At 37.6% G+C, this 23,757-nt stretch overlaps 1 protein-coding gene across 5 annotated transcripts in view; it reads right to left on the reverse strand.

Moving 5' to 3' along the window:
* Window positions 1–301: 301 nt before the first annotated feature.
* Window positions 302–23,757, reverse strand: part of LOC105490223 (cyclin dependent kinase 8) — a 150,136-nt gene continuing 126,680 nt past the window's right edge. For 2 of the 5 annotated variants that reach the window (XM_071081517.1, XM_011755637.3), the window contains exons 5-13: window positions 23,340–23,397; window positions 20,849–20,980; window positions 12,149–12,292; window positions 9,418–9,487; window positions 8,567–8,639; window positions 5,254–5,351; window positions 4,463–4,541; window positions 4,186–4,344; window positions 315–1,588 (exon numbers count right to left, since the gene is read on the reverse strand). In XM_071081517.1, the coding sequence (XP_070937618.1) occupies window positions 1,463–1,588; window positions 4,186–4,344; window positions 4,463–4,541; window positions 5,254–5,351; window positions 8,567–8,639; window positions 9,418–9,487; window positions 12,149–12,292; window positions 20,849–20,980; window positions 23,340–23,397 (939 nt within the window). In that variant the 3' untranslated portion in view covers window positions 315–1,462. Of the gene's footprint in view, window positions 1,589–4,185; window positions 4,345–4,462; window positions 4,542–5,253; window positions 5,352–8,566; window positions 8,640–9,417; window positions 9,488–12,148; window positions 12,293–20,848; window positions 20,981–23,339; window positions 23,398–23,757 lie in introns of all 5 variants that reach the window. The other 3 variants (XM_011755636.3, XM_011755635.3, XM_024795532.2) reach the window with 3 other exon arrangements.

Consider the following 23,757-nt stretch of genomic DNA (forward strand, 5'->3'; position numbering starts at 1 on the left):
TGTAACAGTCAAATCCTTCTCAGTACAACACAGAATAGGAATTATTCCAGCAACTGAAGGCTCACCAACAATATCTTCCAATTAGAAAGGTGTCTGTGTTTCACATCTTACATTATGGTACCGAGTGTAACAGGAAAAAGGATCCATATCTAAGACTCAAGTCAGTACTCCATTATGGAGACAGACACCCAGATAATGTTAATGAAAAGTGAAGAGATTTCTTCAGAGGCTACTTGTTAACACACATTTTAAAATTAAAACAAAAACCCTTTGTACATATAAAAAATACAGCTGACTCCACGTTTTGATTTATGAAAAATAAATTTATTACATAACACCTTGTTTTTAACAATGTTCAATTATTTTTTATTCAGAATACTTGTGTCATTCATGTAAAATAGTTTGATACAGTACATTGTATGTTATAGGTTTTTTTTTTCCTCAAAAATTCTAAGGCTCTCCTACTCCTTCTCCTTTGCTGAAGTAAGGGCACCCTAAACAACGTGCGAACAAGTTTTCAAAAGGAAAATGAACTGAACAAAATTTTAATAGCACTACACCAACCAGCTTTAAAATCAGGACAAAAATATTTGAATTGGATGCCGCACCTTTTTAAGGAAGTTATCATTCATGCTTTTTTCATCTTAAAGCATGCTCACAAATCAGCAACACCAACAGGAGAAATAAAACACTGTCTATGACAATCATTTTAGTTTGTTTGCTGAACCAAACAGGTTTATATCAATGACAACATATTTAATTACTATCAAATAGCAGCTTTAATACCAGTCAAGTCATAGATTGAAAATGAAAACAAACTTAGAAGTTGGAAGTTAATCTTTGGGAGTTTTGAAATCTTTCTGGAAAAACTATGTGGCTTTTTGTACTTTCAAAAAAATCCAAGCAATGTTCTTGGTCAGAAAACACTGATTAATGTAGAAAATGAATCAGCCCACTGATAAGACACTAAAAAGAAAGGTGTACCAAAATAATCTCATTTTGAGTCTTGGTTATTTCGTTAACATATACTGTATGTTTCAAGTACCAGTTAAACTTTGTGTCTGTGTGTGTACTATTGGTCAGATAATGTTGTTACACTGAAAAAATTCACCACATACAAAGACAAATGCTTGCCCCTAGCACATTCACAGCTTCAACTGCTACAGACTGTCACTGAAAAAAATGCATTGGTCAGTCTGAACCATGTCAAGTAAACTATGGAAGTAGCAAATCCACAACACAAACTGTGCTAGCACTTTCTTTTCAAGTCTAACTCCAAAACAGGTACAACTTGGAAGCCACTACCCCAATCTGTGTGAAAAGTGGTGGAACTTGGCTACTGGACATTTTGAAGATGTGGTTGTACAGTACATTCTCATGGCCCATACCAGGTTCCCGCGGAGAGCTGCACAGTCAGCCCTGCAGCATTCGCAACAGTGCATGGACAAGATTCCGATGCAGCTCAGTACCGATGTGTCTGATGTGAGTACTGTGGAGGCTGCTGGGAGGTAGCTGAGTATCCCATGCTGCTCTGCGGCTGTGATGTGCTTGGTCCAGGGTTGGGATAGGCAGCATGTGGATTGGAACGCTGGAGAGGAGATGAGGGAGAAATGTGATTCAGGTGCTTCTAGGGGAAAGTCAATCCCAAGCAGCAAAACTTATATGTGACTGAAGCGTCAATATGTTTCAAGGAAGAAAGGATGTACAGGTTTTGTGCTGCGTACTAACTTCATAATGAAAGACAAAAGCCCCAAATATTTTAACAACCTCTTCTCTTGAGGAAGGTCAGAAATATTGCTAGTAAATAATATTAAGCCTAGGTTTATTACTATGCTGTGCAAATACATTTTTTTCTATAGGAGTAACCCCTTTTTATGCTGTTTTGTATCTACTTGGTAAATTTGCTTGAGATGTTTACATGGGAACTTGATGTATACATAAATAATTTAAAGCTTATTGATACGCTTTCTTCAGTAGAAAACTCCCCCCAACACACATGACTAAAGAATAAAAATGAATATGATAGGAGAAGGTATCACAGAATCCATTTCTTTGGCATTAATACATTTTTATGCCCTTTAAACTACTTTTTTTTCTTTTGAGGCAGGTGCCACTCTATCACCCAGGCTGGAGTGTATTGCCAGGATTATAGGTATGCACCTCCATGCTCAGCCCATTTTTTCAAATTTTTTTGTAGGAACAGGGTCAGGCTATGTTGCCCACGTTAATTTCAAACTCCTGGCCTCAAGTGATCCTCCCCCTCAGCCTTCTAAATCACTGGGATTACAGGCAGGAGTCACGGTGCCTGGCCCCTTTAAACTACTGAATCTTATTTTCTGCTACAAGTTTATATACAAAAGTAAAAATATAACCACAGACATTTAAGAAGGATGGTATTCTCAATTCTAAAATGGCACAAACAAAGAATGTGATGGTTTGGGGTTCTCTAATTTTGATCTGTTAGATTATTATTCCCATTCTCACACCTCTCTCTCATACTATTTGCTCCCAAGACAAACACTATAAGATTAACCAAAACTGGGCTGGGCGCTGTGGTTCACGCCTGTAATCCCAGCACTTTGGGAGGCCGAGGCGGGTGGATCACAAGGTCATGAGATTGAGACCATCTGGGCTAACACAGTGAAACCCCGTCTCTACTAAAAATACAAAAAATGAGCCAGGTGTGGTGGCGGGCGGCTGTAGTCCCAGCTGCTGGGAAGCCTGAGTCAGGAGAATGGCGTGAATCTGGGAGGCGGAGCTTGCAGTGAAACACGATGGCACCGCTGCACTCCAGCTACCAAAACTTATTAAATATGCTTTCAAAGAGAGAAGTAATAAGTCATATAATTCCAAATTCTGCCAATCCTAGCGAAGGTAACATTTTTAAAAAGAGTGGACACATGCAATTATAGTCAGAAATACTATTTTAAAAATCATCCACAAAAAACAACCACAGCAATCCAACAAAGCAGCACGGCGTCACTTTCTCGGCTCCAGAAGCCAAGGTCAGAGCACTGCTCTGCTTCATTCTAAGGACGCCATCACCTTAGTGTGCAAACACATTCGTGAGCCAAGAGAGACGCACTCTTCCCATCTGGAAAGGGAGAAAAGGATACTGGAACCAACAACTCCCACAGCTGTCTGCCCCTGGTGTCCTTGTTTAGCTAACTGGAAGAGAATTACAACTCATAACAGCAATGATTTCCATGGTGTGATGGGCTGGACTTCTCCCCTAACCAAAGGAAAGCGTTAATACCTAATTCTGAAAGTACAGTAACGAGCACTGGGGACCTTATCAGTAACGAGCACTGGGGACCTTATCAGTTTAATAACATCTCTTTCTCGTGTGTGTGTAAATAATTCTAATTGGTCAAATTTTCAGTATCCTTCCCACACTGAAACCTAGTGTAGTTGGGAATATGGTTAGAATAAGCAGAAGAGAAGAGGAGGTGGTATACAATATTCAAAGAAGGTCTTTCCACAACGTAACTGACAATGCCATGATAGGATCCCTAAGTCGGCAACATAACAGCCTTTGTGGTCAGATCAAAGTATGAGTCCTGCATCTACAGCTGGCTTGCTGGGGATCCATGGGAAAGTTAACCTCTACAAGCCTCAGTTTCCTGAAATGGCTACAACACTTAACCTCCCAGAATTATCTCATTTAATCCTTACTAGAGCTTCACATTGATCATTATCCATAGTCTCAAATGGAAATTGAGAACATCTGAATCATTTACTCAAGGATCCAGAGAAATGACCAGACTGGGATCTGAAAGCCTATGTTCTTAATCACTGTGGAATATTGTTCCAAAACAATAGATATCAAGCTCCTACCATAAGCCAGGTGTCAAGAGAATTCATGTCTAATCTGACAACAGCTGCAAGTTAGGTTTTACTAGTTTCATTTTACAGATGAAAAAAAGCCAGGAGATATTATCCTGCTTGTCCAAGGTCACACAGTTAATAAATGGCATAATCTGTATTTGATCATTCCAAGTCCGGTTCAAAAGTCTAACCCCTTGCTACCATACCACTGTCAGGACTTTTCCATGCCAATAACATTTCATGTTGATGTATTTCCCTGGGTATACAGACCAGTATTTCTCAAATCACATTTTCCCACAATCATAAACCCATATGTAATCGCTGACATGCAGTCAATACAAAATGAACTTGGAATACCTGATAGTCTGAGGTCATGATAAGTCCACCTGAGGTAGTGGTAGGAGGAACAACTCTCACTTTCTTCAATGGGGGTCCCTGTGTGTGACTGCTGTCTTGATTCCCTGGGTGGCCAGTTCCATTCGTGTGGTTATTGCCCTGCTGCTGCTGCTGGTTCTTCTCAATTGGTTCAACAGAAAAAGTTCAGCTCAGAGGGAGAACAAAATACACCCACAACGGAAAACGTTATGGAGGCATTCACGAAACAAGAAGCTGCCAACATTACTTTAATACTTACTTTGTCTCCTTTGTCATCAGGTTCTTCTTCCGTTAAAAATTCTCGTTTTGGGTAAGGGATTTGACAACCGGCAAAAACGCTGATCATAAGAAAAAGAGAAAAACCATTTCTGGTACACTAATCAATATTCCAAATGCTTCATTTAGGAAATTCTCATTTTAATCTTTTTAAGATGAACTTTGTCTCCGTATTTGCAATATAAGCACCTTTCATGCAACTGTGACAAAACGAATCTTTTCTTTGTAACTAGTAATATTACAGCAGGCTACTCGAAGACTCGAGCTGCATACAAATGATCAATAATCATCGAGGATGATTCAGCTGTCTTCTTTTATCCCAGCATTACTCCTCTATCACTCCAGCCAAAATACAGATTCCAGCTGAAACATGTGTCACCATTCAAAGACAATTTTTGTTTTACCCTTCCTACCACATTTATTAATGAAACAAAAGATGGTATAGGGCACACATTTGGGAATGATATTTGCAATTTTGGAACATGAAACTGTACCTGCAGACAGTAAGGAGCTACAGCATGCAGAACCAGCCTGTCACTGAACAGCTGGATCACTGCTGACACTAACGCAATCAGCATCTCATAAAGCCAGCGGTGAACGGGAACGCCTCTTCCCCGGAAAGCCCCAAGTGACACTAATCAACAAAGCTCATTTCTGCTTGTCATAAAGGATTTCCTTGGGTTCCCATATAAAAGGAGGAGCAACTTCGAGCTGACAACCAGAAGAAAGCATACTCCAAAAACTCCAAGTTGGTGAGTTAACTAGGCCACTTACTCTGATGTAGGAAGTGGGTCTTCTAAGAAATAGGGATCCTGCATAGCCTGTTCTGAGGTAATTCGCTTTATTGGGTCCATGGTAAGCAACTTCTGAAGCTGAAATCACAAATCATAAAAACATGACTATATTGCTTCCCACATTTATCTTTCAGCACATATATGAAGGGGATATATATTTTTTGGTGAATAACATCACAATTTGGAAAATATTTATTCCCCCAAATTAACAACAAAACTCCTAGTTGTTAAATTTAATGTAGTAATTCACACTTCAGTCATTCCAGTAATCATAATCTCACTTGTTTTACTCTTGCTTATGTTCTCTGACTAAACAAATGATACCCCCTCCCATTATCTAAATTGCTTTATCCAATTTAGAACAGGACCAAACTTCATGTATTTTCTCTGCTTTTCCTATTAAGATAAAAAAGCTGCTGTTACACACATAATACACTAACACATGTAGCGATTCATATTTAGATCTGTTAATTAAAACTGAATTAAATAAAAAAGTCAATCTCCCCATTACACCAGGCACATTTCAAGAGCCGAATGCGGCTCGTGGCTATGCTGCTGCGCCGTGCGGATCATCACAGAAAGTTGTACTGTGCGGTGCTGTTCTAGTCTAAATAAAAACGGTGATACACAACTTATAAAGTACAGAGTTGTATGGCGAGACTCTGACAGTCGACTGCTCCCTTCAAATCTCGACTCAACATTTATCAGCTGCATGACATTGGATAAGTTACTTAATATTTTTGTTACTTCATTTGTCAAATGGAGATTAAAAATAGTGCCTATTATCACAGGCTGTTTTCAGGATTAAATGAGTTCATATATGGAGAGCAATTATAATGGTGCCTAGCATAAAGAAAGTACTATGTAAGTGCTTGCTGTTGTTATTGCTGCTATAAATACCACACTAACGTGAAGATTCAGTATTTTTTAGTTAAAACATAGTTCATTCAACTGGATTCTAATATGTGGTCTCTTGGTTTATACTCTGATCTAATGCAGTGGCTTTCAGACTTTACGATGCATCAGAATCACCTGGAGAACTTCTTAAACTAGACTGCTGGGCCCTCCTCACAGAGCTTCTGATTGGTAGATGTGAGTAGGAGCCAAAAGCCTGCATTTCCAACACGGCCCTACATGATGCTACGCTGCTGGACTGAGACTGCACTTTGAAAACCAATGAACCAACAGACACATTAAGACTTAAAAGAGAGGCCAGGCGTGGTGGCTCACACATGTAATCCCAGAACTTTGGGAGGTCAAGGTGGGCGGATCACCTGAGGTCCGGAGTTCAAACCAGCCTGGTCAACATGGTGAAACCCCATCTCTACTAATACAAAAATTAGCTGGGTGTGGTGGCAGGTGCCTGTAATCCCAGCTACTTGGGAGGCTGAGTCAGGAGAATTGCTTGAACCTGGGAGGCAGAGGTTGCAGTGAGCCAAGATCATGCCACTGCACTCCAGCCTGGTGACAGAATGAAACTGTTTCAACAACAACAACAAAAAAGACTTAAAGATGACAAATTTTAGAGGATAAAAAGACACTTTTTTTTTTTTTTTTTTGAGAGTCTTGCTTTGTTGCCAGGCCAGAGTGCAGTGGCACGATCTAGGCTCACTGCAACCTCCACCTCCTGGGTTCAAGTGATTCTCCTGCCTCAGCCTCCCGAGTAGCTGGGACTACAGGCACACACCACCACACCCAGCTACTTTTTGTATTTTTAGGAGTTTCACCATGTTGGCCAGGATAGTCTCCATCTCCTGACCTTGTGATCCACCCACCCTGGCCTCCCAAAGTGCTGGGATTACAGGCGTGAGCCACCACACCCAGCTGACACAACATATTTTAAGATGCAAATAAAATGCTAGAATGGTGAGATTAAAATTTAACTTTAATTATCTGGTATTTCAGAGAAAGCACAATTTTATTTTTAGGGTTGAAAGGAAAGGCCTGAATTTGCTATTTAAAATACCCGACAGTTTTAATGGAATTATAATAGGGCTTTCCTAGGGAACTACTCAAGATTACCTCCAATTAAGATGGGTCAGCCTCGTAAAAACAAGCACATGAGCTACAAGGAAGGTATATCTCTAGGGTTTTAGTGGTGATGGTAGGCAGAGTCATCTTAGACTATAATGAGTAGCAGGGAATCAAGGAGAAGAATAATTCCCCTAAGTCATGACTTCTAATCTTCTGCCATTATCATTATTTTATTAGAATCAGTAAGTCCATAATTTTGAAGGATCTAACTTAAACCTCTAATTTGGGTCCTACTGTAAGTACATTATAATAAACTATTATTTGGATAATACATTGTGTGCTAATATGATAGGTTAAGGATGACTTTTTAAATTGCTGTTAAGATATGAAATATATGATATAAAATGTGAACTGATATAATAGTAATCAGAAAATACAGAAGGAGAAGCAGTAGAAAGAGAAGAAAAAGGAGAAACAAAAGAACAGAAGAAATGTTTGCCAAGTGGCCTGGTTGCAATAAAGGAAAGTTTAACCTCTTCAAGGTGAAAGAATTCTCATTTAAGAACTTAGGAATAAGGATTAAAAGAATTTCAAGTCAAGCAAAATACAACCTGCTTCCCCAAACTCCCCTTTTATGTGTTATAAACCTTTTCTGAAAACATAAAACGGAAAAACATTTTTAATTATTATGCTGTAAAAATGGAAACTTTGTTGTACACAAAGTTGGTAATGGCTGAATATAATTTCATCACAAATTACCTTGTTAGTGCATGGATATAATTAGATTCTAGGTTAAATCATTTTTCCATTACACACTGATAAATATGGCATCTATCACATTCCTCCAGAAAAATCAAATGGCACATATAATTGCTGAAGGACTGTTAACATTTAAGGTTATAAGAGGTATTTAGGAAGTTAACTTTGTAAACAGTCTTTCAAAGAGCTGAAATACAAAACAATCTATCAATGGTGAGAAGTATTTTCTTCTTGATACTTCTCTGAAACTTTTAAAATTTTAAAGTAACAGATGAAAAACAATACACGTAATTTTATAAATGTTTTGACAGATTTGTTCCCATCACTATCTTTAGAAAATCTAGCGTGACCAAACGTTAGTCTGTCAAACCATGAGATGAGTCTGGAAAAGCAAATATTTTATTGTCTTTATTGGTATGCACTAACAAGCTCTGCATTCACCGTGAAAGCGCTCTGCGTGTGAGTTAAGTAACCATATCAATTGATCCAAAAAAGCCTCAGTTGGGCCAGTCAATTAAGGAAAAAATGCATTTCATTAATACTGTTTATCTAAAGCTTACCAAGTGGAATGCTTTACTATCTGGTTTAACTTTATGTTTTTCCATATACTTGATAAGGCTGCAGTTGGTATACCTGAAAGAGAAATACTATGAAATAGCTATATTAGACTTGAGGTTAACTTTACATTGGCTAAAGTTCTTCTGATAAGAATTATTTTGATCATAACTGATATACAATATATACTGAAGAGTACGAGCATAAAAGGAGTAGAATTAAATCAGTTTTATATTTCATTCAATATCCACAATGGTCACTTTTGAAAGGATACCAATGATTAAATGTAAGACGATTTCATGAATAACAGACACTAACCAGCTTTTTCTTAATATGAATTTAACAATTATTTTAAATAACATCTGGGTCAAAAGTTTAATTCAGCCTTACCAATAAGTGTAAAATACTTTTGTCATAGGCATATAAACGAAACTCTCCCAATCCCTGATTTTGCATTGTAAACAGGTGAAATATTCATTCTTCGCTATTAAAAATTGTTTAAAATTACTGTAACCTAGATTGGTAAGCAAGTGGCTATTAGCAAAGTGTATTTATTTAGACTCTTATTTATTCAGCTGTGATACTTCTAATGTCTAGCTTCCAAAAAGTAGTAAATATGGAAAGAAATGAATTTGTTTTATATCCAAATCAGCTGCTAATATTAGTTGCTTTTGTATATAATCATTTAAGCATCTTAAGAAATAAAGACTGTCATCATGAAAAATATTTATTAGAGTAAATAAGTAAAATTTATTAGCATAATCTTATTTTATTATGATGAATATTCAGTCTTATACTGAGTATTCTGGTAAAGCAAAAATCGACAAGGGGTCTTTTTTTTTTTTTTTCAACTTACGTATTTCTTCTGAAATCTTTCATTAATGTTGAATGTTCAGGCATCTTTTTTATATCTTCCCAATCTTTATCTGTGAAATACATTGATAAATTTTTATGTTGCCTAAGTTCCTATTTTTGAGAATTTTTATATTACCACGTTCATTACACTTCCTATACATTCAAACCCCATAAAAAAAAGCTCAGTCTTCAAATAAATGTTCAGCAACAGTAAACATCTTCAACTGTAAACATAATTCCTTATCCCTTGTATAACTTTAGATATCTGTTTATCTTTCTAAATTTCAAACTGCAAACTTTCTGTCTGTTTTACTATAAGCTGCCTCAATTACTGTCACTAGAGAAGAATGTTATAAATATTTCTATTTATCTTATTAAATGTCCTATTTCTATTAGTAAAACTGCTTATTTTCCCTTTTCTACCAAATTTCTTGGTTGAATCAGCAATTAATTTCTTCAATGAGAAATCTAAGATCTTCCCCTCAGTGGCTTTAAACTGTATTTCTTTTTATGATACAGCCCTCCTTTCACCTTATTAAATATATTTCTTTACATAAGCAATCAATGTAAGTGGTAATAACTATTTGCAGAATAGGGTAGGATATAATTAGTATATTAATGTCGGCTGGTACCTTGGCTAGTCTCAGTAACATTACCCAAAACAACCTCAGTTCCTAAATACATATTAAGTACAAAACGTTTCAGCTACTTTTGCTGGCATCAGAGTTGCTCAAACAATACATGCTACATAATTTGTTTTCTCCATCACTGTCAATGGGTTTTCCTGAGAGTCTACTAGGTGCACAGGACTGTCAGGGGCAGCTTAATAGCACCCTGAGTATTTTTTTTTTTTTTGGAGACGGAGTTTTGCTCTTGTTAACAGCCTAGGCTGGAGTGCAATGGTGCGATCTCGGCTCACCCCAACCTCTGCCTCCCGGGTTCAAGCGATTCTTCTGCCTCAGCCTCCCGAGTAGCTGGGATTACAGGCATGCGCCACCATGCCCAGCTAATTTTGTATTTTTACTAGAGACAGGGTTTCTCCATGTTGGTCAGGCTGGTCTCAAACTCCCAACCTTAGGTGATCTGCCCACCTCGGCCTCCCAAAACCTTTAGCTTTTAAATGGCCTTCAGAGGCTTGCTTTTCTTTGAACTTACTTGTAAAAATATTTGGCAACTATCTTCCAAAGATATCACATATTGGAAACTAAACATACACTTACACTCCTAAATGGAATTTTCTCCTTAACTATTTCCTTGCTCCAATTTCTCTATCTTATCGACTTCTCAAGCTAGAAATCTTAAGATAATCTTTTAGTTTTCCCTTGCTTATACACTTCCTATAAAGCATTTCCATCTGCCCTTTTTTCTCCATCCTTATTATCACTCTCACTTTATGTCTGCAGCACTGCTACAGCTGGTTTCTGATTTCGCTTACCTCTTTTTAACTGAGTTTTACCTACCACCACCTTACTAATCTTTCTAAAATGTAGCATAAATCATGTCTCTAGTACTGAAGAACTTATCATGGATTCTCATTCTTTAGCTATCAAATCTAACCTCTGCTGCCTGCTTTCCAAGCTTCCTTATAAACCACCCTAACCTCTGAAACACACATTAAGAGTTGCTGACAGATGTCCTCACTCCATATATTCCCTCACAGAAGCTATGCCTTTCTCATGGGCTCAGAAATGGTGGACACATTCAGAAGCAGGAAGAAAAGAGGAGAATTCTGTCTCTACTCAAACCACACCTATTTTTTAAACATTCTACATATAGCAGTACAATGTAAACTCCAAGAGGGCGATAATCCTGTCTGTTACATCATCAGTAACTTTTTACTTAAGACAGTGCCTGGCACATGGCAGGTACTTAATAAATATTCACTGAATAAATAAAATTCCTATCACAACAGAGGTCTTCTTCAACCCGGTGACCAATTTTGGAGAAAGGCAGTATCTGTGTAGTTATTCTGCATTTACTGATAATGAACACCCTTACAAGGGAATGTAGAATTAAAAGTCTCAGGTATTATCTCTATTAGTCTTAAGTACTTGACTAGCCAAAATTTAGGTGTTCTAAACAAATTCTCATTATTCTGGACCTCTGAGCAGTTTCTGGTGGTCACTGTTCTGTAGTATAACTAGGGATTGAGATACAGCTGGAGAGATCTAATGCCAGGGATGGGATACATGTAAACCATCTCTGTGTTGTGAAACAGCAGGCCAACTCACCACAGAGCACTACGACTCACTCACATTGTGACTGTTCTGAGAAGACGTAAATGCTATTATTCAATATAATGTGATTCTGTATAGTGCCCTAAATAGAAATAAGGCTCAAAATAGTGGCAGTATTATATGTGCTGCTAGAAAAAAATTTCTACTACTGAATTCATTTATAGTTTCCGCTATAAATGAACTAAGGTACCTTTCTAATACAGATATTGCAAATATTTTATCATTTCACATATCAAACAACAAAACAAAAAAGCAAAACAAGATGAAACAAAAATACAGTCCTTAAATTCAGGAAAACCATAAATATGTTCATGCCAATATGTAAACTCTACAAATTTTGCTGTTTCTACAGATCTTTGATAAATGCAAGTCAAAAAGCAAAGACTCGAGTCAAGAGTAGCTTCCATCAGCTAAAAATATATACCTCTCCAATGAAGACATCTAAATTCAAACAACAGTGATTTAAAAACAAAAACAAAAACGAATAATGTGTACCTGCAGGAAATCCCATTACATTGAATATTCTGTCCAGCTGGTCATGGTGATAAGGATTACTAGTTTTGATGTCCTCTTGTCGACAGTGAAATATTGGTTCTGACGTTAGTAGTTCTGCAAATATACACCCTATAGCCCAAATATCTTTAAAACAAAAAGAAAAAAAAAAAAAGAAAAAAAGGCAAGGAAAAAAGAAAAAGAAAGGTGGAAAATAAAGTGGTTCTTTCCAAAAGAAAATGCAATTTTATTTTCTTGGGGAGTGTCTTCTTTCTTTCTTTCCCTAATAACTCATATTAATTCCTAAGCAATTATAATTACTAAATACCACGAAACATTATTGTAAGTATATATTCCCATGCCATCCACCCCAATTTTTCATTTTGTATACCTCCACATCACCCAAATGGTTTCACTCTAAGCCCAATTAAATGTACTGGCTGGATTCTGGTAAGTTTTCAATGTCCCAGATGATACCTTTTCTGTGAACTACAGTAAAGCTGCATATGGAGCATGGAACTACAACCAAAGCAAACCAAACAAAAACAAACGGAAAACCCAAACAGTATTTGAAATTGGGCACTGGCCTAACACAATCGGCATAAATTCTTGTGATAAAATATTTTTTATTTACTTGCTAATTTGCAAAGTCTAATAATTACCCTCTCATGTTAGCACTAATGAGTAAGGTGGTATTCCACCAAGAGACAATGCCCAACCTCAAAAAGTCTAAGAACTAACAGCATTTCTACTTTAACAAAGTTTTTCTTTCAAAGTGGTTCTTGATGCCATAAGCAGTGTCAGATTTTGCAAATTTAATATTTAATACGTAGGACAAGAAACAAAAGCAAAATATTACTGTTAACGTGGATTATAAATTTGGCTGGGCGTGGTGGCTCATGCCTGTAATCCCAGCACTTGGGGAGGCTGAGGCGGATGGATCACGAGGTCAGCAAATCAAGACCAGCCTGGCCAACATGGTTAAACCCCATCTCTACTAAAAATACAAAAATTAGCCAGGCATGGTAGTATGTGGCTATAGTCCCAGCTATTCGGGAGCCTGAGGCAGGAGAACTGCTTGAACCGGGAGGCAGAGGCTGCAGTGAGCCGAGATCACGCCACTGCACCCTAGCCTGGGCGACAAAGCAAGACTCTGTCTCAAAAAAAAAGCGGGGGGTTATAAATTCAAATGAATTATTGACAAAAGCCAGGCAAATGGGTTTCTCTGTACACAACAAAGTGAATTCCTTTCATTCACAAGATACAGATTTACTTTCATTCATATTAACTTTGTACTCAAAAGAACTATTAGTAGAGGTAAGATCTATTTGCCAATTTAGAATTTAAAGCTGAAAATATTTCATTTCTACTCTTAACAAATCCTACACTAAGTACAGTGGTGTGCATACAGACCCTCAACATATAGTTTTTGACTGACCTAACCAATACCTGTGACAAATATAAATAACCAAAGGGGACAAATAAAAATTACTGTTTTATTAAAGCTGATTGTTCAGATATGTTAATAACTGTCACTTAAACAGGAAATAAGGAAAAAAACCTAAAATGAGAATTCCTAAATTCCAAAACTGGAAGAGATATTTAATTCAATATAAAACTACACACATTTACATTTCAAAGTAACAAATTAATCATCTATTTACTTAAAGATTCACACTGACTGCAAGTGATTTTAAAAAATGACATCATATTTACATATCAGACAACCAAGCCTAGCCAATATCACCATATGGAAAAGTCTCATCAAGAAACACAGGCCAACCTATTTTGTTTTTGGCATCAAAAGGTATATGGGGAAATTAATTATTTTGTGATTTTTCTTTTTATATGGGTACCCCCTATAGATCTAACCTTCGATAATCAACAGCCACATAGGCAGCTAAGTAGGATCATAAAAAGATGATGGATGGCTTTGCATGTTTAAAATTCTACTTACAGCACACCCAATAAACACAGTAACAATTCATCTGGTTATTAAAAATTCCAAAGAAGAAAATAAAATATGTAAAGGAAGATGAAAGGTAAGTAATTTAGCCATAATTAAAGCTATACTGCTCTTAGCTGAGCATACTGGCATATGCCTGTAGTCCCAGCTACTCAGGAGGCTGAGGCGGGAGGATTGCTTGAGCCCAGGAGTTTGATTCCAGCCTGGACAACATAACAAGACCCCATTTCACAGGAAAAATGTATGCAAAGCTACATTGCTTTTTAAAGAAAAAGTCCGGTCATCAGGAAAAATAGTTTATTGAACCTTAACTCCCTCCCATCTAGTAACTCTTCTTTCTTTGTATCTGCTATTCTCTCTCACCTTTATCCATCTTATCATTCTTCCTTTCTTCAAAATCCTGATCCATACATTAATCATGAACTTTGAGTCAGCTGATTCCAAGGCTATTATTTCAGATAAAATTTCTAATTCTTGTAAATAAGTTTCTTTTTCCTACCTCGTCTTTTTTTTTTTTTCCCCAGATTGTGCCCAATTCATGGGAAGTCTCTTTAGTGTTCACCTGACTGCCAAACTCCTTACAAAATGGCTTTCCCAATTAAAAACATACATTTCATCTACTTCTCAAAATGTGTGATGCTCATAGGTAGTCACTGGGCTAAGCAGGCAAAAGAAACAGTAGGAATTGGCATGCTATACAGACCAAATTTGGGAGGAGAAAAAGAATTTGCTCAATAATATTTGAATCAACAAGTGTAGTAATAGTAAGCTTCTTGTTTTGATAAAAGGGAAGAGATTCTCATTTTCTCTATTTAAATGTATATTTCCCACTTAGCAGAATGCCTCACATTTAGTGACTATTCAGCTATTTGAGGACAAACACCTGAGCTTAAAAGGCCATACTTTAGTAAGACTTTTTTTTTTTTTTAATTTTTTAAATTTTTTTAATTTTTTGAGACGGAGTCTCACTCTGTCGCCCAGGCTGGAGTGCAGTGGCTCACTGCAAGCTCCGCCTCCCGGGTTCACGCCATTCTCCTGCCTCAGCCTCCAGAGTAGCTGGGACTACAGGTGCCCGCCACCACGCCCGGCTAAGTTTTTTGTATTTTTGGTACAGACGAGGTTTCACCATGGTCTCGATCTCCTGACCTCGTGATCCACCCGCCTCTGCCTCCCGAAGTGCTGGGATTACAGGCGTGAGCCACCGTGCCCGGCAGTAAGACTTTTAAGACTACTTTAGTGGCACTGAATTAGAGATTGACATCCCTTTTTTAGCCTTCTCCCCAAAGTAAATCAGACCAAAAAAAACAAAAAACAAAATGCTCAAAAGTGAATTAAACTTTGTTCCTGGGATTACAATGTTTACTAACCTATTATTTCCTCTCTTTGGTTTAGTGACTCAGCTTGCAGTTCTGCACAACAGAATAAACGACCATAGCACTACAATCTGTTTGTAGTAGAGGGGGAACATGTGAGTTTGATGTGTTCTGATCATATTTTTTTCCCTATGCTTTTGCTCCTTCTTAGTAGCTTCAGTAACAGATTTAACCCCTCCGCTAAATGGAATGTATTCACCAATTATTTATATGTTCAACTAGAAAGGCTCTTCTATCACCTGCTCACAATTCAACTATCAAACAGGGAAGCCAAAATGCTGGGGAAGTTCTTGGTAAGCAGCTTTAAGGGTGGTGTGAGAGATTTGTTGAGCATTTTACTCAATCTTTAGGCTACCTTTGCAGGAGACAGGAGGAATGGGATTGTGTGGTAGAGGCTGGTATTAAGGAAAAGGTTTCATTTTGTAATTCCTTATTCTTATTTTTATTTTATTTTTACTTTTTATGAGACAGAGTCTAGCTCTGTCGCCAGCCTGAAGTGCAGGAGTGTGATCTCCGCTCACTGCAACGTCCACCTCCCGGGTTCACGCAATTCTTCTGCCTCAGCCTCCTGAGCAGCTAGGATTACGGGCACCCGCCACCATGCCTGGCTAATTTTTGTATTTTTAGTAGAGATGGGGTTTCACCATGTTGGTGAGAGTAGTCTCAAACCCCTGACCTCAAGTGATCTGTCCGCCTCGGCCTCCCGAAGTGTTGGGATTACAGGTGTGAGCCACTGCACCCGACCTTATTTTGAAAAACTTAAATTAAAAATGGTTTGTGTATATTATAAATTTTGAATCAATGTTTCAATAGAAGAAAGTGTTGTCCAAGATTGATCTTGGGCAAGCAGGTGTACACCAGACGAGGGTGTGGGCTGGGATCACCAGTGCTGAGAAAATGGCACTGACCTTGGTTTCAATCATTTGCACCCAAGTCAGTTCCCTCTGTAACTTCCCGGCCTCAGATGGCAGCTGTTTTTAATTAAAAGCTTAGAACTCTGGCTGGGTGTGGTGGCTCACACCTGTAATTCCAGCACTTTGGAAGGCCGAGGCAGGTAGATCACTTGAGGTCAGGAGTTCGAGACCAGCCTGGGCAACGTGGCAAAACCCTGTCTCTACTAAAAATACAAAAATTAGCTGGGCATGGTGGCATAAGCCTATAATCCCAGCTACTCGGGAGGCTGAAGCAGAATTGCTTGAACCTGGGAGGCGGAGGCTGCAGTGAGCCAAGATTGCACCACTGCACTCCAGCCTGGGTGACAGAGCGAGACTCTGTCTCTAAATAAATCAATAAAAGCACAGAACTTTCGAGTGTAGGGAGATTTAATTGATGACTCAGGCTAAATTCTCATTTTCAGAAACTGAGGCTAAAGCACTAAATGCGTAAACACACCCCCAGAATGACAGAACGAAGACGACGACTTGGGCTGGTGGTCTTTGTTACTTCTGTGGTTCAAAGATGACTAAATTATTGTATGCATATATTCATACTGTCTTCTCAACTGGACTGTACATCTCTTCAGGGTAAGGCCCATAATTTGAATTCACACTTGGTCCTCCTAAGTTTTAAAAAGTTTACATAGTAGTTACCCAATACATGCTTATGTTGGTGAGGAGGAGGAGGGAGGAAAAGATGAAGAAAGGCCTTCTCTCTCCCAAATCACACAGCCATTGGGACAGGAGAATCCAGCTTCCTAAGGGCTGGTAGTTTAGATTTGTGGCACACACCCTGCATTAGAACTGCTAGACTGCAGAATATCCTAGTGAATAAAAGGTTATATAAATCTTTTTTTTTTTTTTTCTGAGACGGAGTCTCGCTCTGTCTCCCAGGCTGGAGTGCAGCGGCCGGATCTCAGCTCACTGCAAGCTCTGCCTCCCGGGTCCACGCCATTCTCCTGCCTCAGCCTCCCGAGTAGCTGGGACTACAGGCGCCCGCCACCTCGCCCGGCTAGTTTTTTGTATTTTTTAGTGGAGACGGGGTTTCACCATCACGAGGCCAGGATGGTCTCGATCTCCTGACCTCGTGATCCGCCCGTCTCGGCCTCCCAAAGTGCTGGGATTACAGGCTTGAGCCACCGCGCCCGGCCAGGTTATATAAATCTTAATGCTTCCAATAAGACAGAAGTTTCTCAGGAAAAATAAGAAGTTAATAAACAATGAGCCAGAGTCACAAGTTTCTGCGATAGCATCACTTTCTTATTTGTAGAGTTTGTTAATACGCTTTACCAAAAGTAACACTGCTTTTAAATATTCATTTTCTAAGTGGAAAAAATCGCTGTGTATCATATTAGTTTATATATGTCCTTAAATGCATTTAGAGTACGCTTGCAAAAAAGATACCCAAATATGTACTTAGGTAATAACATGTATTCCAAAATAGGACTAGATAAATAATCCTTATTTTTCCTTTTAACTGACTTAAAAAACTAAATATTGTATTAATAATTTTATATTTATAGAAAAGTTACAAAGATAGTATAGAGAATTCCCATATCTAACGGACTTATTTTTCTGTAAAATAAAATGTGATCTTAAGGCATGTATGAAGATTAATGAACATAAAGATTTTTGGAAATGACATACTGGATTCAAGATTAATATGGGGGAAAGATCACAAACATTGCTCCTTTTCCCTTCCTGAATCTACATTTAATTGACAGCAAAGTAATAAAAGTGCAAATGCACAGTAACAAGAACAGAAGGAGACTGTCAGAGACAAGATTCATTCAAGTATCCAACAAAGAAAACTGAGTTCTCACCACATACTATATAGGCACTGGTTTGCAATGGTGAACAGTGAGGTGAGGTGTATTTGTTTTAGTGGAGTTTAGATACCCTTTGAGTCAATGAAGACAATAAGGTAAAACAAAGTGTGAAGGGGGAAGTAGGGTGCTATTTTAGACTATGTGATCCAGGAAGTTCTCTCTGAAGAGGTACTATTTTCACTAAGGTCTGAATGTAAAGAAGAAACTGGCCAAGTGGAGACCTAGAAGATGGAAGGCAGACAAGACAGTTCAGAGAAGGTCTCAGGACACAGTGCTGTGGTTGAGTAGGAAGCAGACTTTTCCCCTACAATGCTGTGAAGATTTTGTTCTTGGGAATACCAGCTACAAAGTCTGTATTTGAACAGGAGGAGCGGATCCTCCTCCCTACTCTCTATGATCACGCCGGGGCTGCCAGGTACATACAGCATGGGCCAAAAGTTGGAAGACTCTTCCCTGAAGACTTCGGCCTCAGAGGAAAGACCTGCACCTTCTGGTATGTAGAAGTTACCCCAGTCTCTGCTGGATCACCCTAAAGTTCTCACTCTTTAAGTCCCATGATTGATACAAAGTTCTCAAGCAGTTTTAGTAACCTGATTTTTAAATACAAAGAGACACTCAAGGGTCACCAAACAGTTGAAGAACGCTTGCGACATGGAAGGGAGAGATCAAAACATGCAATGAAAAGAGTGACTATAAAGAAAACACAGATAATTATTCTGGGAATACTGCAAAGTACAAACAAATCAGCAATGTTGTCATTGTCTTCATAGATATTAGGCTTTTCTTTCTATGAAAAAATACAAGATACTATGAAAAAGTAATAATCAGAGAACAAGAAGAGGGTTTTAGAAATGGATATGACAAAGGCAGAAAAACATGAGAAAAAAAGTAGTATAAAGGATTAATCCAAGAAATTCAACATCTGACAACACTGAGTTGAGGAAAGAGAGAAACAGAAAACACTGAGGAGGAAATCAAAGGACTACACAAGAGAATTTCCCACAGATACAGGATATGAACTTCAGATTGAGTGTGCCCACCAAGTGGTCAGCATATCACTGTGAAATACAAGGATGAGAAATTCTATTTGTTTCCAGAAACAAAAAAAACCCAGGTGGTCTACCAATGACTAGGAACAAGACTGGTAGGGACTTCATTAGCAATGCTGACGTTAGAAGGCAATGGAGGGGTGTCATCCAAGTTCTGAGAGACAATTCTTTTGTACCTAGAATTGTAAACCTGGGCAAGCTAGCAAGTATGATACTGGCATTTTTCAGAAATACAAGAACTAGAAATTTTACCTCTAAGATACAGTTCCAAAGGAATTTACATGAGAACATACTGTAGCAAAATAAGAAATGAAATCCAGAAAGCAACAGATCTAACCCAGAGGAATAAAAAAGGGAAAAGGCAGGATGAAATGGTAGAATATGCTTGGAGACCAACCAATCCAAACTAGAAAACTTCAGGATGCAGTTACCCAGTAAAGGAGAAGTGTGTTTGATATCATCCTGGAGGATACAGAACAAGTTAAGGAAACCATACAGACACAAAATAAAGAAAAGAAGAAAGGTAAAGCACATAAAAAAACTACTTGATGATAATGCAACCAAAGAGAATGAAGCAGAATAAGGTGTGAGTAATGGACAAGCAGTGGTGAGAGGCCTGGCAGCTGAGCATTAAATTCACAACAATTCGTAACTTAAGTATAAACAACTGTGGGAACTATGGTTAGCAAACAAAAAAATGTAAACACTGACAAAGTGATGATGATGATATTACTAATGCTGCTTATAGATTGAGAGGTTGGTAGGGGAAGAAGTGTAAGAGCACTAATTTCCTCATTGTTTATAATAGGGAGGTGATTGATATTATTAAAAACAGAAAAGTGGATTAAAATGTCCTAAAGTGCTAATTTTTTTTTTCATAATGTCTTTCCTTTAATTTTAGGGGGCACTTTTAGAAGTTACTATTTCTTTTGGTAAAAGAAACACTTGTCTGAAGTTAAAGGACTTCAAAATTGTACTGTTTTATGAATTAAATATAAAACTAAATAGAATGTATAAATGATCCCATTTAATTACAAAGATTTTTGATATCTTTCTATGCAGAGAGAGGTACGTGGAATGATATACCCCTATTGCTACTGATAGTATTTCTAGGTAGTAGACTTTTGAGTTAGGCTTTGCTCTTACTTTTATTATTTATTTATTTATATTTTTTGGGACAGGGTCTCCCCATCGCCTAGGCTGGAGTACAGTGGTGCGATCATGATTCATTGCAACCTTTGCCTACCAGGCTCAAGCAATCCTCCCACCGCAGCCTCCCGAGTAGCTGGAACTACAGGCACATGACACCACGCCCGGCTAATTTTTAAAGACAAGGTCTCGCTATTTTGCCCAGGCTGGTCTCAAACTACTAGACTCAAGCAATCCACCTGCCTCAGCCTCCCAAAGTGCTTGGATTACAGGCATGAGCCATCACATCCAGCCTGCTCTTATTTCTATAATTTGCTATACTACTTAATTTAAAAATATATAGGAATGTGTGTCATTTAAAGAAACTTAAAAATTCATGGAATTTTAATTAGTTCTGCTCACCAATAGCTTTGGTATAATGCCTTGCTCCAAGAAGTAGTTCAGGGGCTCGGTACCAGAATGTAACCACCACTGGATCCAAATCTGCTAAAGGCTTCAAAGGTGAATTAAACAATCGGGCAAAGCCCATGTCGGCTGTAAAATAAAAAATAAAAAAAAAAAAAATCATGCTAAGTAAATGGTTTTTACAAATCTAACCAATTAGTCTAATTTACCATCTTATTCAGTAAGATGAAAAATGTGCTGAATTCTAGGGGAAGAAACCAACAAAACATCTTATCCATTTTAGAAGTCTACAAAAAGCAAGTTTGAGAGCTCCATTCTCTTCAAATTACTGTTACCCAGTTCTTCAGTGGGGTTATAGTCAAGCTCTGCTGCCTGAGGTCAAGGGTGACCTTGCTTCTCTGGGCAGATTTTTCTTTCCATGTGTCACCCCACCGTTAGGGACAGGGTTGTTGAGCTGCATTTCCATTCTTAGTACTGGTCACAAGCACCAGGAAATGGGATCAGTTACAGTAAGGCTTTCCATTATTTGCATCAACAAGCCTGTTCACTAGTGTAATTAATCAGAAGTTGACTATGCAGTATTTTAACACCATTATTTCCCCCATTACTTGGGTTGAATTTCACTAACTTAATTTTAAGGAATCACAGTATTTTTTTTTAAAAAAAAAGCTAGGTAAGACTTTAAAAGTCATCTAATTAAATCACCTCCTTCTCCAGATGAATATGGTTCAAGAAGTTAGGTGATTTGACAAAGGTCACAAACTCACACCTCAGAGCTAGAACTGAGATTAGATACAGTTGGTCATGGCATTTAACACAGTTTAACATGTAGTGTAGTTATTCGGGCATGGCTGTTTATCCTGCTATACCATAATCTTTTAAAGGCAAAAATTGTGTCTCTTTCATATCTATCCCTAATAGTATCACGTACAGTTGTCATTACACATAGCTTTTGCCTAATACATGTTGAATGATCATTATTCATACCACCTATTCAAAAATTTCAAAACTCACCCACCATTTGATAGGTTTAGTTCTGTTTTCCTAAAACACATTTTTTAATGAAGTAGGCCTTACTTTAATCAACTTAATTACGAAGGTAAAAAAAAAACAAACCCAAAAGTTGGCAAATAATTAAAACTATGAGTAAGATTACTAAATACTGATTTACAGAAGAACTAGTATTTCTTCTTAAATGTGAATGCTTTAAGATGTAGTGTTCCCCAAACCTGCCATCATATACATTACATAGAAGTATAATTCCATACTAGATTTAGTGTATTACATAAATTTTCCCTAAATTATACAGTAAAGAACACTTTTGTAATTACTGTTCGGCTGGTTCTTTTCTATTTTGCATGCTTTGAACTTACATTTGAATTTGATGCCACCAAAATGGACTGGAGAGACTCCTTTAAAAGCACATGTAAAGACTTAACAGGCATTTTTGAGGGCACTAGGGTGAGTGCTGACAGGGTCTGCTTCTCAAGGAAAGCCAAACTTGGAGTTCGTTAAGGCCATCAAATCTATTCATAACTAAACATTTGAAAGTTGTATTAAAAACAGAGTATTTTAAGAGTCTAATTAGAAGTGGAAAGTGGGATCTGGGGGGATTTATAAGGAAGAATATTAGAAGGGTTAAGAACACACATGTGTTTCTTTGTTGGTGAAGTGATACAAATCAGCTGTTACTTCCAATTTACATTAAATCTTGTAATCAGAAGTTACTATTAACTTTGTTACAATCCTGATGTCTTTAAATTAATACAATTTAAACATTTCTTCTACACATACACAAAACAAAATATATGTTGACAAACACAACTTGGAAATGACAATGAAAAAAATAACCAGATTAAATAAATTTAGTTTTATCCTTACAGATTATCAGACCAGAAGTGGGTAAAATTTTGCTTTGATATTTAAGAAAATAGAGCTATCAGAAAATATGTAGAGAATGCCCATTAATTTTTTTTTTCCCATCAGGCAAAGGCCTACTACAAGACAGTCTCGTTAGAACTTAAGGTTCTGTACCTATCCAGCCTCATGGTTTTCCCTAGAGTTTGTGTTAATAACTCCTAATCTAGACGAGGTCAACAGAGACATATGTGCTCATCTAATCTGACTCAAGCAAACATGACTGATAGGATTATTAGCATGCTGTATGTATGCCCGTGTGACTAAAGGTGAGGCTGGCCTCTAACAGAGATAGAAGCCCCTCACCTCTAGAGGCTATTTTTAATGAAAGCAGAGGTTTCTGGGAAACTTGCACGGTTTCATAATTAGAATGTTTCAGTCTTTAGGAGTGTCTGACACCTTTCAAGAGTGTGAAACATTTTTTACTTTTATGCATACTCTTTAGAAATGGCTTCGATCATATGGAACTATATGAATATATGCATATTACAGCAAAAATCAGAAGTGATATAGCTGCCTGCAAAAGTTTTAAAAGAGTGCTACACTGTGACTTAGCAAAGATATAACATACCAATTTTTACTCTTCCTCGCTCAGGACCTTCACCCATAACTAAAATATTAGCAGGTTTCTGTGGAAACAAAATAGTGTTTTTTTTCAGTAGACAGTAGTGGTTTCTTTTAAATAGACAATATGCCAATATAACACAAATCCACCTTTTAAAAAATCTCATTTATTCGAAAATTAAAACCAAATACAGGAAGTCACCAAAGAAACTGTGCATGTATATATGCAAAGTGGTATGCAAATTTCATGAAGGCCCAGATATAGCGTGCTTTTCTCCACAGAAGGCTGAGGCTTTTCTTGGCCTTATTATCAGTCTGTTTTCACTACTGGCAAGCATCTCACAAAGTCATGTTGTGGTTCCTTCTCACTCTTTCAAGTACATAAAATGTCTTGCTCTGACTTTAAAGGAAAAATGAATCGAGAA

This window comes from Macaca nemestrina, chromosome 16 (assembly GCF_043159975.1).
Source record: "Macaca nemestrina isolate mMacNem1 chromosome 16, mMacNem.hap1, whole genome shotgun sequence".
NCBI classification, from domain to species: domain Eukaryota; kingdom Metazoa; phylum Chordata; class Mammalia; order Primates; family Cercopithecidae; genus Macaca; species Macaca nemestrina.